Source organism: Aristolochia californica, unplaced genomic scaffold, assembly GCF_029961685.1.
Source record: "Aristolochia californica isolate CCGP_79_NKW_82.1479 unplaced genomic scaffold, dmAriCali1.0.hap1 SCAF_3, whole genome shotgun sequence".
Lineage (NCBI taxonomy): Eukaryota > Viridiplantae > Streptophyta > Magnoliopsida > Piperales > Aristolochiaceae > Aristolochia > Aristolochia californica.
The window spans coordinates 13,375,805-13,391,157 of NW_027181992.1; the positions used below are offsets into that span (position 1 = coordinate 13,375,805).

At 35.9% G+C, this 15,353-nt stretch overlaps 2 protein-coding genes across 2 annotated transcripts; one reads left to right on the forward strand and one right to left on the reverse strand.

Annotated features, from left to right (window-relative positions):
* Nucleotides 1–2,386: 2,386 nt before the first annotated feature.
* On the forward strand, nt 2,387–6,767 carry LOC137959924 (3-dehydrosphinganine reductase TSC10A-like). The gene is made up of 4 exons (XM_068807345.1): nt 2,387–2,945; nt 4,320–4,467; nt 4,633–4,923; nt 6,217–6,767. The coding sequence occupies exons 1-4, from the start codon at nt 2,412–2,414 to the stop codon at nt 6,225–6,227; spliced, it is 984 nt and encodes a 327-aa protein (XP_068663446.1). The 5' UTR covers nt 2,387–2,411; the 3' UTR covers nt 6,228–6,767.
* Nucleotides 6,768–9,361: 2,594 nt separating this feature from the next.
* Nucleotides 9,362–14,788, reverse strand: LOC137959008 (probable methyltransferase PMT7). Its single transcript, XM_068806262.1, has 7 exons — nt 14,426–14,788; nt 12,469–12,883; nt 12,065–12,354; nt 11,025–11,408; nt 10,159–10,405; nt 9,919–10,057; nt 9,362–9,808 (listed from the first exon to the last, which is right to left on the reverse strand). The coding sequence occupies exons 1-7, from the start codon at nt 14,577–14,579 to the stop codon at nt 9,650–9,652; spliced, it is 1,788 nt and encodes a 595-aa protein (XP_068662363.1). The 5' UTR covers nt 14,580–14,788; the 3' UTR covers nt 9,362–9,649.
* Between the last annotated feature and the right edge of the window lie 565 nt (nt 14,789–15,353).

A 15,353-nucleotide genomic window follows, 5' to 3' on the forward strand; every position in this document is an offset into this window, starting at 1 on the left:
ATTGAAACTCTATACCCTGCTATGATAGCCTCGATATCATTAAGGTAATACACCAACCTCATATCCTGTACAGTTTAGCACCTACTTCATAGAGATGGGATGTGAGGAGAAATCACTTTAATTTGGTGCTCCTACTAGTCACTCATTCAGCTTGTTTTTTTTCCCCATGAAACCTTCATTTTGGGATTTCCAATTAGATAGGTTGGGTTGTCACTGATGGTGACTCAAGTAATAAGCTTTAATCCCATCTCCCTCGAAGCATATTGTACTTGTCCTCTCAACAAGCCCATGGCCAAATGATCTAAGAAGTTTTCCACTAATTTAATATATCTCAAGGTTATAACTTTAGTAGATGTGAACTTTCTCGAAATTTATATCAAAGCTCAGTATGTGTAGATGACTTTGAATTATGATTTTTATTTTTATTTTCATTGTAATTACTTGATTATCACAATTAATTAAGATAGTTGGAATTGGCTTATCCATCACGGGAATGTCTAATAATGGACTCCTAGTCCATTCAACTTCTCCACCAGCCAACTCTAAGGTAATTTCAGCCTTCATAGAAGATCAGGTAATTAAGGTTTGTTTGGAAGATTTCCAAGTGACTTCCCTACCACATAGCATAAATACAAAATTACTAGTGGTTTAGTAATATTGGAATAAAAAATCCAATTAGCATCATTGTACCCTTCCAGTATAGTAGAAAATCTAGAATAGTGTATTCTGTAATTAATAGTACCTTTCAAATATCCAATAGCATCTAAATGAGTTTTATTGGGGTTACTTGTGTACTTACTCAGTCTTCCTGTTGTGTAGGAAATATCTAGTCTGATATAGTTTGATAAATATATTAGACTCCCAATAATTTGAGAGTACCTCAACTGTGATACATTATCCTCAACATTTTTCTTTTTTTTTATGCTAGTATAATATGGTATGCTAACGGGTTTATAGTTCTTATAGCTAGGCCATTTCAAAACTTTGTCCACATAATGAGATTGACTCAAAACAATATCATTTTTATTTTTAATTATTCAAATTCCTCAAATTACATTTGCTAACCCTATGTCTTTCATATCAAAGTTATCATTAAGGTATTTTCTTAAATATCAGAATGTCATCAACATAAAGACATAAATAATGATTGAACTATCGTTTGTTTTCCAATATACACATTTATCAAAATCACATATTTGAAACCATATGATAGGATTACCCTATCAAAAATTTCATGTCACTGCTTTGGAGCTTGTTTTAGACCATATAAAGATTTAACTAACTTACACACTTTGACCATTAACTACAAAACCCTCTGGTTGTTTCATATAAATTTTTTCATCTAATTTTTCATTGAGAAAAATTGTTTTAACATCCATCTGATGTATTTTGAAGTTAAATGATGTAGCCAGTGCAATAAGCACTTGAACTGTAGTAATTTTATTCATAACTAAATAAGTGTCGAAAAAATTGACATCTTCTCTTTGACAAAAACCTTTAGTAACTAATTTGGCTTTGTATTTTTCTATGGACCCATCGGGATTATATTTCCTTTTAAAAATCTATTTGCATCCAATTGATCTAAACCCTAGACATAAGTTAGTCAATGCCCGTGTATGGTGTAAAAGAATTGAATCTATTTCACTCTTAACTGCTTCCTTCCTAAGGGAAGCAACATTGTACTCTAAACATTCATTTCTTTCCCTAATGCTTGCTTTTCATTTGATTTGCTCTTCAAATCTTTCTATAATGGGTCCTTATATGCTGTAGAGGTTACTTGATGAACATTAGATCACCCTGAACAATAATTTTTTTGTTAATATACTTAATTTCTCATCAAGTCAATGATCAATTCTATCTTCGTAGATTTTTGGTCTTGAATTATCTTGTAGTGGCTAAAATCGAACATTTTAGCCTCTAAGCCTAAACTACAACATTTATAGGCAGATCCACTTTCAATATCAGAGAAATAAAATATATATATATATACAGAGCCACTTTCTTTTTGCTACTTGTTGTCTTTCAAATGTTGCAGCAAGATTGTTGTAGGAGTGCTAATATGTAAGGTTTGTCCTTATGTGATTGATAAGTTCCATGAATGACCTATTACTGAAAATTTGATGAATATATTTTAATACTATAACAACAAATAAGTGATTGCCGCATAAAAAAATATATCAGATGATCACGTGGACTATCGAGAATAAAACATAGAATTTGAGTTCATTATTGTTGAAAATCAATTACGCATATACTCAGTTTTTTAAAATATACCGAAATCCATAGTATAAATTACTCAAAAGGCTTTTTTGTCGTCATCTTCGCGTTCTTCCTTGTTGGATACAGATTTCAAGTTGAATTATTTCCTTCTCCACCTGATAGTTGTTGTGTTGCGTCTTCTGTATCCATCAATGGCTGCCCTATCTCTTCTGGGTCTTGTTGCAGTTCTCTTCTTCCCTCTTTGTCTACTGGTTGCCCTCTCCTTCCTTGCTCGGCCCCGTTCAGTCAAGATACCAATCAAAGGACGCCATGTGTTCATCACAGGCGGTTCTAGTGGGATTGGCCTGGCCCTTGCATGCCGTGCGGCTTCAGAAGGGGCCCGTGTCTCTATCCTTGCTCGAAACATTGAGAAGCTCGAAGAGGCTCGCAACTCCATCCGCCTCTCTACTGGGGTTGATGTTTCCATTCACAGTGTTGATGTTCGAGATTTTGAGGCTGTATCTCGTGCTATTGATGAGGCAGATCCCATTGATATCTTGATTTGCAATCAGGGTGTATTTCTGCCACAAGAATTGGATTCCCAGGAAATGAAGGAGGTGAGTTTTATGATTGATGTGAATTTGGTGGGCACATTTCACTTGATTAAGGCAGCGTTACCAAGAATGAAGACTAGGCCAGATCATCGACCTGCCTCCATTGCCCTCATGTCATCACAGGCAGGTCAGGTAAGCCTCTGCCTTGTCACTGTTCTTTTTGAAGCTGGTTTTACCGAAGCCGATGACTGGTAGTTTTTTAGGACAAAATTACCATATATTGGGAATACAGGTGGATGAGCTAGTTTTTCTTAGTCAAGATAAGAAAGTGGCGGATAGTAGTTTTAATCTCTGGGGATTTATAATTTTTACAAACATTCAGGTTATGGGTCGATTCCCATCATTATAGCTTCATCTTCTTTTGGCTACTTTACTGGTAAAACCAGGCATTAATTGCCAAAAAACGTGGGAAGTTGAGCTTATGGAAATTCTCCCTTTGCAGCAGGGTTTCTTGTTTTAGACGGGCCCATATTCTGCACCCAAACCTTCAAGTCATATTTGTCCAATATGATCTGAGTGAACTATATGGATGATACAGAGAGATCAGATCTAATAACTCCTAAGAGTATGTTAAAATCCTGAAAAATAACAAAAGAAGAGGTAAAACATGAACCAGACATATTTACATATATTTGTACTGCGTTTATGAGGTAAATTAGTACAATTATTAGAAGTAAACCTCATATAAGTGTGAACTAGAGAAGCACATAATCCTTGATTTGGTCAATTTCTTTCTTCAATCTAACAGCTTCTCTTCAATTTTTGGTCTTCAAATTGGCTTTGGTTGCTTAAAAGATCACTTTTTGGTCATCAATTTGGACCATATGGTGGGAATTTGTTGGCACACTAGATTAAAATTTTTGAAAATACATCTAAGCTTGGATCATCTGATTGGAGTTAAATTCATCAGTTTGAATGGTTTTGTATCACTTTAAATAGCATTGATGATGGTTTTCTTGTAGTCTTGTATATTTTGTTAAAAACATGGTTTAGAAAAAAATTTCTTACCTTTAGAAGTGTGTAAGAAACATCATTTTTAGTGTACTGAGGCGTGAAATTAGGAAGATACAATCACTTATGACTAAGAAAAATTAAATAAAGTTCATTGTAAAGTGTCTATTGTGTGCCAACTGTCTAGACCGTGTTACTGTTTTTTTAATGAGTTGGGTGCAGTCCAGGGCTGATTCTCTGACACCCTGCAAAATCCTATACGATGTGGATGAAACACGAGTTCACCTGCTCAGACATGACACCATAATTGAAAGTTCTTTAGCCACAGCTTTTCAGAAAAAAAGAAATGAACAAGAAAAAGGTTTGTTAGCTGTAACAAAGGGAAAAACAAAGGGTGAAGCAAGGAAAGCTGGATTTTATCATCATGTTAGGGACATATCAAATTGCTGCTCTTGTACTAAATCTGGATTTAAAACATTGCATATTGTTTAATGTTCTATCTATCTCATAAGAGAATTCTTTGTCTAAGAATTTTTTCTACCCTCATGATATTAGGTGGGCATTTATGGTTATGCTGCATATTCAGCAAGCAAATTTGGACTTCGTGGGTTAGCAGAAGCACTACAACAGGAGGTCATTGCAGATGATATTCATGTATCTCTAATATTCCCTCCTGATACGAAGACCCCAGGATTTGAGGAAGGTTTATATCTTCTTATTTTCCATTGATTTTCATATGCATTTTGTGATTTCTTGGTCAAAAGCTATGGATTTTTTTTTTCTATTAAGAAATAAGTGTGCAACTGGCTCATAGCGTTTTTGGAGTTTGATGTTTTGTTTTCATGGTGATTTTGGTTGCATCTCGCAGAAAACAAGAGAAGACCAGAACTCACCAAAATTTTAGCGTCCTCTTCTGGTGCTGTGGGGGCTGAAGAAGTTGCTGAAAAAGCTCTAAATGGAATAAAATGTGGAACATTTATTGTCCCATGTAATTTTGATGGCATCATGCTTTCCATAGCAACTGCTGGATTATCTCCTCAGAGTTCTTACCTAATGGCATTTGTTGAGGTGATTCTTACTGGTTTTATGCGCCTAGTGGGACTTTGTTTCCAATGGACGTGGTATCGAGCAATAGAAAAGTGGCAAGCCCAAAAAAACAGTAAGTTTCTTAAATAAGTAGGCCATGAATTATATTTCTGTTCTTCTATTTTAATTTCTTTAGCTACAGTCGATGACAATGCAGATTAATTAGTTATGAATGTCTAAATGTGTACAGTTTGATTGTGCAGTCTAGGGTGGTACCAAATGCAGTCTTTAGATCAAACATTTTGGTTTCTATCTATAATTGCTGGAGGCAATGTTATAGAACCTGACCTGATGAGGTGATTGGGTCCAATTGATCCTAGATCAATTAGGTTGATCACCAGTGACCTGGTAATATTGTTGCATGGCATCATTATTACTTCTTCAAATAAAAAACAATAAAAAAACTTGGATCAAGGAAGATTTCTCTCCCCCTATCTGCAAGAGAGAAAGCATTCCCCCCTCCCCACCCACACTCACACATACGCTCATACACACCAATTGAATGTTTGAATGGATGAGAAGCCTCCACTTCCCCACCCTCTGTACTGTTGTGTGACAAATGGAGAGAGGGCAGGAGACCCTCCCCTGTTATTGAGAATAAGAGGAAATAAAAATGACTCTCTCTCTCTATGTTTTACAGGTGAGGGGGTGGGGGTGCACCTCATCCCCCTTTCTTGTGCCTGCAGGAGAGGATCTCATGCCCTCATTGCCAGGAAAAGTCCCCTCCCCTATTTTTCTTTGCACAGGGTAATTCTCCCCACGTGTTGAGTGACTTGGGTAATGTCAGCCGAGTTTGAGCATACTTATCCCTTGTTAATCCCAACAGGAGATTGGATCTAGTCTGGTTGAACCTGGTTCAACCAGCCTGTTCAGTCTGGTCCATGTTTTATAACACGGCTGGAGGCTATAAATTAGACGTGAGATTACTTGGGCTCTCTTGTCTGTTGTACGGGGTAATTCTTCCACGTGCTGAGTGACCTGGCTGATTGGTTCAGTCTGATGAGATTTAACATACTCATCCCTTCAAAACTCGAACAGGAGGTTGGTCTAGTTGAACTTGTTTCAATTGGCCTAACAGTTTTGGTCCATGTTTTTTAATATAGGTTTGGAGGCTAAAAATTAGATGGTAAGATTACTTGGGCATTGTAAGACATTTTGGTTTTAGTCCATTAGATACTGTTGCTTGTGATTCATTTCATGTTTTAGTCCATTGGACACTGTTGCTTGTGGTTCATTTCATGTTCTTATAGGATATCCCTATTCTCTTATGATTTCTGCAAGTAAAAGGTCTTTATTCTTTCATGAATATTAGTCCATCTCTGTTCTATCTGACCATGATGTTTTCTATTAATGCCTTTAAATTCAGGGAGCCGCTAAACGAGTAGGGGATTGTTGTACAACAGCAATAGGTAACCTGGATGGTGATACTGATATATCTTCATCAGGAGGTTGTTCAATCATCATCATCAGAGCTATATTCTCCCAATAATGTCAGGGTTAGCCATCCTGCATGGTCCTCCATTTTGCTTTATAGCATGCCAGATCCATTTGCAGATCACACTTCTCCATAAAAAAAGGTTACTATTTTGCATTTGACATAACTTAGGTTTTATTTTAGGTCAATAGTTTTTATGATATTTGCTATTTGTAACCCCAATCGAATGACATCTGGTAGATTTCTTGTCGTTTCTTCCTGTTGATGCTCATGGGAGAGCTTTCGGTTATATTTTGTGGTTTTGTCCTCCTTAATGTTAGTTCTTCGAATTTTTCTTTTGTTTTTCAGCCCAAATTTATTAAAACTTCTGAAATTTTTTGGATAACTTGCTGGAAATGTGGAGCAGGATTTAGTATGAACTGCAACAGGCATATGTTGGCTCTTCAAGGGCCATGTTTCTTCATTGGATATAAAATATACCTAGAGTGATTTGTTTTTTGAAGATTGGAAGAAGAAATGCTAGTTGACTGTTGGTATTACTTGTCTCAGTTGATTATGTATTTTGTCTTTATTTTTTCTCTTTTCCTATCTTTAGACTTTTATAAAGAGGGGGTATCTTAGTCTTTTGATCTCATATTAGTTTAAAAAAGACGTGAAGATGCGACTTTGAGTTCTCCCTCTTTTTCATAAACTCGTGTTCTCCTCTTTCCTCCGTCTCCCATTCTATGATTTATCCTGCTCTCCATCTCTCTTCTCACCTCTCCTCTTGTGGATTCTTTACTTGGTTAAGGGTGTGTCTGGAACCCCTAGGAAAGAAAAGAAAATGAGAAATTGATCATTATTATTCTAAAAAATAGTTAGTGAAATTGACTCCATGCCATTGTCATAGGTAAAAGTACCTTAACTCCATATATTGAAAGAAGAGAGTGCACCTAGATAACATCACGTGTTGTCAACTTTGTTGACTTAGGTTGACTCAAATGCACAAATGTGGATCCCTCAAGATTTTGAGGATAACAAAACTTGAGCTTTTGAACTAATATTGAAAATTAAACATTGCATGGTTGAAATTGCATTTTGCCTTCAAGTAACTCTTTTCAAGATCTATGAGAAAGAACTACCAAAACAAAGTTCGACCAAAGACCTTGAGCTCAAAAAGGAAGATCAATCGAGCTTAATGAAACACTTAAAAGAGTTGGAGAAAAATGATTGAAGACCTAGAGTCTTAGGTATCATAAAAAGTCTCAAGAACTTTAGCTATGTAAGAGGATGGTCACCCAACTTCCAAATTTACGGTAAAATTATGATGTGGAGCATTATGGCATCAAAAGTTATCTAAAACCATGCTTTTTAAGTATCATATAAAACATTCAGAAAAACCTATTAAGTATTTTTCCATTTTCATTCTTTTTTTTTTAAACTTGGGTAAAGTTAATGATCAAACATGATTTTATACTTTGTATTGACCATCCATAGCAGTGGCAACCCTTCTACATAATGCATGATAGATTATAGGCATGCCATTGATCAATCTGACAAATGCATTGATACATAATGTTTCAAGATAGGTTTATAAAGGATGACAGATATGGATCAACCAAAATGTTGTTAGTCATAGTAAAAAGGATGATCCATTAATGAATGATTGATCAATTGCCTAAGAAAATTTTAAAAATTGAGATGTAAGAAGGGGTTGATCGACCTATGTAATTAGTATGATTGATCAATCATATAGCTATTACAAGGGGTTGATCAACCCATGTGATTAGTATGATCGATCAATCATATACCTATTGGAAGAGGTTGATCAAACAATAATTCAAAAAATAGACTCGTTGGAAGAGGTTGATTGATTAATGGTAATTAATTGATCAATCAATGGTATCAGGTTATCAAGTTAACTTTCTACAAGGTATCAAATTAGCAAAATTAAGAACCCTCTTTCTCTACTAATAATTTAAGATCTTTCTATTCAATTTTAAGTGAAAGAATTATTTGCAATACTCCTTCACACATGTAAGCCTTTTTAAAACTCTTTACTATATATGAACAATCAATGGCAGAGGCCCATGCCTAAACACCTACTTTGGTATTACGTCTGAAGTTAGGTCCAGTACCCATTTGAAAATGACTAACCAAGTTAGAATTCTCTTTACCAACAAATAAACCCATGGTCTTTCTCCTAATTTTTTTGTGGAACAATGCTTTCCAATACCTCATAGGTGAAGCATATTTTTTTGTGTTTAAGCCAATAGGAAAGTGAAGGAAAAAATTGTCATAAGAAAACTTTCCTATTAATCATTTTTTTAACATTTGTGCCATTTTTTTTTTCTTGAATCACTTTTATTCTTCTTACCTTTAACAAATGTTAAAAAGGATAGGAAAATAGTTTCCTATTGCTCCCGTAAGAAACCAAATGAAAAATAAACCAAGAAGCACTAAAGTGGTTATTGATCACTTACCTCTTATTTTTAACCTTATTTTTTATAGTCTATAAAAATTATTTTACTTCTATGCAAATACAAACACCATAACTAAATTTTTCATTGTTTGTATGGTGGCACATATGCTAAAAAATAACCAAAAGGAATTTTTCAAATAGAAAACAAAAATTACCTCTTACTTGTGCTGCTATAGGAAAACAAAATGATGGAAAAGGAAAAATAAAAAAATTCATTTTGACTAATTTTCTTGAGTTTGTGCCATCATAGGAAAACAAAGGGAAAATTACTTATAGTCTTCATATTTACACTCGAAATAAATTATTTTTATAAATAATAATAAAATAAGATTAAAAGTAAAAGGTAAATAATCAAACTCTACTTTAGTGCTTATTGACTTATTTTTTCGATAGGAAACTCATTTTCCAATCTTTTTTTTAACATCTTTTAGAGGTAAGAAGAATTAAGAAGAATCAATAGGAAGATTTTCCAGTCCCAAAAAGGCACAAATGATAAAAAAAATTGTTCAACAGAAAAATTCTCCTATAACATTTTTTTTTACAGTTTCCTATTGGCACAAACACACCCGATTTTTCTATCATTTTGTTTTCCCACAACAGCACAAACTGTCCCAATATAGTACTTGTTTAAGAAAAACCGAAATAGAGTAGCTATACAATATTCTCTACGAATGCATTCGGATGAAAAAAATATAATGTGACAGGATAATACATCTTTGACAATTGAACAATTAAACAAGGAGCATGTAGATGTAATTTGTTAAGAAAATTCGGTAAGCTTTTAACTATTTTGGAAGGTCCAAGAATGAGTGAATGAACAGAATCTTAGGCAAAGCTGAACTGTCAGAAGTTAGCTACCTTTCCCTCGCAACTATCATACAAACAACTACAAGGCACTGAATCTCAAATAATAGCCCAAAACTTCTTTCTGCATATTAGCACAAACTCCTCTTTCCTCTCTGCAGTTTCCAACATATGCTGATTCACGTCCCAGAGAAATTTAGGAGCCAAATCGCTTATTCTGGAAATAATGGATAATTCGTCTCTAATGATAACAACACCCTGAAGAATTGGTAGTGATCAGGAAGTCACAAATACTTCAGCCATAAATAAGAAAACAAATAGCTAATTCAACAGAAAAGAGCACCATAACAACTTAGTCAAGCTAGTACCTGGGGGCGAACAATACGGTCCATTTCCAAGATAATATCTTCCAGTAAGCAGCCCTCTCCACCGACCCGATAGTGAGAAAAAAGATGAGAAGCATGCAACAAATCATATGTGCGAGGATATGTTGAGAAGGGTTCACACCTAAAAGTACAAGAAGCAAACGATAATAACCGTTCAAGAACACATAGTGACACTGAAAAAAATGAAAAAATTTAGTTTGTGGTAGAAAGCTGAAACTTCACCAGTTATGGAAGGAACCAATCAGACCCCGTTCATATATAGCAGTCAACGTGTTATTCATGCTAGTAGGAACGACATTCATTACCCACACAGGTGAAGTACTCAGAGCAGCAGCAAATCCACCAAGGTAGGCATTCATGTCCATCACATTCCGTATCCGAGTTGGATCAACACCCATCAGTTTCCAATAACGATGAACCTGCTCTTGCCAAAACAATGCATCCGAATCAAACATCTGTTTTTCGATGCCTGTTTAAAACAGAAGGAAGTTATTCAGAAAAGAGTGATGAAACTATTTCAGGAGAATGTCAGTTATAGTAGTTATATATCACAGCACCATGCTGGACAAATTAAATGTCCAAGGGAACAAAGGAAATTAAATGGTGAGATGGGCCCTCTAAGCACAGGCCATGCGTATAATAGTGCTTTCTGGAGAATGACTGACTTCTCAAATGTAGACAGATGGTTGAGTCAAATACATGACATTATCTAAGAAGCGGACTTGGAAGCTCGATTCTGGTTGGTTGACTTTTTTTTTTTGAATGTTGATTGCACACACTACACCCTTTCCTCCCTGTGAGACTTCAACCTAAGATCTCACATTAGAAACCCTCCCATGTGGTAATTATAATCCACATGGTTGGTTAACTTGTAGCTTCTTATGTGAATCCTGCTTGGGAGAGGCTAGTACAACATATAAAAATCAAGGAAAAGGATACGAAAATTAATTAAAATATAAATCCACATATGTTTTATTTAATAGATTGCAGATTGAAGAAATGCTATGACAACAGATTAGTAATTAAGCCTTTTTTTAAATATTAGTAATTAAGCCTTCAAAAACTGTTTAACAAATATATGGAAATACCTATATTCCCAAGACTACTTGGGTATAGTAAAAGGCGGTCTGGTCTGGAAGGAAGCTTCTCAAGATTTGCTTGGCCACTTCTTAACTTCACACAGTTTTTCAATGGCATATTCCAAGATGGTTTTAATTCATCTACATCTTCACATATATTCAACAGCTTCCTTTCAGCATTTTGAAGTTGGCATGATGGTTTTGCTTCTTTGATCCAGATGGCTGTCTGAACCTGCTGAGCTATGAGCTTCCAGCACATTGCAGTAGTAATATTTACTAGTTTTTCCCAAATCATTGGGAACTCTTTGACTTTTTTATATGCAGGAGGGGCTGAATATACGAAATATCCGTTAGGGCGCAAAAGACGATCCATTTCTTTGAGCAAAATACCATCTGCAACAAACAAGGAAAAAGATTAAACAAAAATAATGATATTTGGCATGCATCAAATCACTTCAGCTAACAGTGTAAGCAACCATGCTTCAAAACTGGCAGATGTGCAACGGGATAAAAGAACAATGTTTTTGGATCAAGCTCAAGCTGCTAATACATGCTTGAAAAGACTTCCATTCAGGTGATGATGAACAGTGTGCAAAAGCAAGTTCATTTTGTCATAAATAAAACATAACAAACTGTAACGTCCTTAGTAAAAATAATAAAAAACTAAATAATATTCTACAAAATAAAAAACCATATTTTGTAACACTCCAAGCTCAAAGCTGATGCAAGATAAAAATTACCACTGTAGAATTCATCATGAGAATCACAATGATACTGGCCAGAAGAGGATAAAATGAAGAATGTAATGTTTTATGATACAGAACAACACTGAACTTAGAATTTGCATAAATCAGCTAATGACTGTACTGTACTGCCACACCATATGATTCATTCTTGATTCAATTTCCTATTTAAGTTAATATTATGCATCTTCACATGGTGAAGACAGACATCTTGGCTTGAAACCAAACTTTTTTTGCAAACTGTTACTTGAGAATTATTCTTGTGGCATAGAAAACATAAAACATATTGACATGGGCAAACTTTACCATTCTCATGCCAATCAACCCGACAACGAGAACAGTGAACCATTTCAAAGGAGTTTGAAGGATAGGGTAGCTGTTTCGTAGACAAGGCTGATATCATTGCACCAATTCCTCTCTCCAAAGCAAATTGAATCTGATTCTCATGTCCATCCTTGGGAGCAAAGGACATTGTTTGAATATCAAGAGGAAGTAAATAGGCAGCAAAGCTAGCAACCCCACATCCAACATCCAGCACTTGTGATACACCAGATGAAACCAGATTGCCTGTCTCATTAGCGATCATATTCCCTAACCTGCAATGACCAGATTAAAATTACATTTATAGAGTTAAGCAACACAACAAAAAGAATAAGATGATTGTGGATCAAACACTTGAGGAACTGCCAAAACAGTCAACTCTGAAGTACCTCTGAATATACTCTGGGGCCCCATGCTTGAAGTGGGTCCCACCCCCTGGGAACCACCATACCTGGCCTTTCTCATGTACCCAATTTTGACCTCCTTTGACTTCAGCAAGATGACTATGGTTCACATTGCTATGCCAAACATAGTCCCTACTAACAGGCCACTTTATTGGTAATTTATAATCTTTTGGGGGAGGCACTAAACAGAAAAGTTGCTTTTCAAGTGGTGGGCAATGTCTTTCAAGTTCTTCTCTCCTAGAAAGATCTAACTGGGGCAGCAATTCTTTAATATAGGACATGTCATGACATGGGATATATTCATTATATGCCGAAGGGCATACATTCACCCCAGTATCAGGTAAGGAAATTGGTGTTCTTCTAAAGGTGAGAGCAACTTTATTTGCAAAGTGTGATTCACCTGAGATTTGTACAGCATAAGATCATCAGAACTATAAATTTCACAAACATATTTCAGCTACACTACATGCAAGAGGCACCTCAAAAACCAGAGCACAGCAGAAATGCAAGTATGTCTCATGACAACATCAGTACAAAAACATGTTGAAGATTTGTAATTAAAAGAAAGCAACAAACAATAAGATAAAAGATCCACATTCTGTCTATGTGACACATCAACAAGCACCAGGTCAGAGGAACGTTTAACCAGATACGGGTACGCTAGTTAGGCAACTTCTTTAGCAACATACCCACTTTTTTCATTGTTTAATACGTAACTTTGGACAAGTACTTGACTAGTAGCTTGCTTCAAAATAAATAAATTCCCTTGATTTGATGTCCTTCTCACCAATTTAAGTCGATAACTGGCACTGATATAGCACCTTTTTTTATTTTCCTACCTTTCAAGTATTTTCTGCTTAACCTTAAGCAAATGCCAAAAAGTGAACCACATGACAAAACAGAGTACATGACCAATTTATGCCCTGCCATCAAGGTCTTTCCATGTAGCCTAGATGCTGCCTTTAATCTTACTTCTGTTCAATAAAATTAAGGGCAAAAAAGGGCAGACTATAGAGGCATAGAACAAGTTCCTCTGTATAAAGCCAATCTAGTTACACAAACCCCTGCTGTTGCTGCAGTATCCATGCCCTCTACAGAAACATTATAGCACGTACCTTCTGATGTCTTAGGTTTAAGTGCACATAGCCTCTTTATGCAATAGGTGCTTCTAGTTTGAACAACATCCAAGGTAGCATGCTTCAAGTTCTACTGCTATTTTAACATGTGAAAAGTATCATATCTATATAAAGGGAAGTGTTCAATGCGAGCACTATTCCTGTCACGTACAGAAAACCCTACACAAACTCGTCCTGCTCTACTGCTTTAGAGACTTGTGCCTGACCTCAAGCACTCTATTGCTACTTTGCCTTGCTCAGTAGAAGCTTGTTTGCATGAGATAAGGACTACCCTGTACGATAAAATCATTTTCTCTTGATACCACCACCACAAACTGAAGAATCATCCAGAGATTAGTAGCACGCAAGTGGGCACAAAGAAAATATTTCACGTCCTTGATCCTCCGTAATCGGAAGTCTGCTTCTTTATAAAATCATGTTTAAATCATGATTCCACACCAAGTTGTCATTCAGCAAAATCCAAAGCCAAAACCATACTTTTACTACACCGAACACAAAAGGTTCATAATTCAAGCCTAAGTCCGAGCCCAATGCTTCACAGTTTTAATTTGATCACCCATTTATTCCATGATTAAACCGAGCATGAAAATGAATTTATCCAGCCGTGATGCAAAGCAGGACCTACAGACATTACCAAATTCGGCGATTGAAATTCCGAATAACAATAACCAACTCAAATTTACAGTATAAAAAGATAGTCCAAGGGACCCAAATGAGATTTGCGAAAGTCACAGAAAGCAACAAACTCATGCAAACAATAGAGCGAGAATGCGGAAGACAAATAGTCAGCAGACAGTAAATGTTACCCGAGGAGTCGGACGGTCCCATTTTCTCCACGAGAGTGATATTCCTATGACCGAAAAGGGTACCGGTGTAGAAAGACGAGATCATGAGGAGAAGAGCTATCAGGATCAGCTGTCCCGACTTGGAATCAAACGCTGCCGACAGAGGATGACCCATCGCGCTTCGCTTCTTCTGTCACTCACACTCTGCGTGATGTGGGAGCTTGATCTGGTGTTCAGCCAAGGAAAACGTCGATTAGTATAAAAGAAGATTACGGAAGATCTGCATTTGCGAAGATCAAATTGCAGATGAAGCCTGGAGAGTAGGAAAGCTCAGGAAATCTCTTCTGCTTGGCCTTCCACGCTTCGAATTCGTATGCTTTACTTGCAGGCCCTCGACTTCAAACAGCTGTTAGAACGGCACGCGGGTTAGCACAAGACACGTTTGGCCCTAACCCGAACCCAATCCCCGTCCCCACTCTGTCCCCCCGCCCCGTTCCTCCATCTTTGACCCATCCTCGACCCGGCCCATAATTAAGGGTCCATTAAAAATGATTAACCTGTACAACATAAAAAAAAATTAAAATAAAAAATATCTATAATAGATTTAAAATTAAAAAAATTAAAAAAATTAACCCTATCCATACAAATAAATCACCAAATTAATCCTATCTATAAAAATAACCATGATATAAAATTAAATCTATCCATATAAATACATTTAACATCAAATTAAAATGTCCATACAAATAACCTTGACCTCAAATTAAACCTGTCCACACAAACAACCATGGAATCAAATCAAACCTGGATCATACCTGGAGAGATTAACAAATAACCTGTTCAAATAACCTATCCATACAAATATTTGTTCAAATAATTGCATTCATGATCAATTAAAAAACTATAAACCTAAAAAATATTATAACAAATTCTTCCAACATACAAAAAT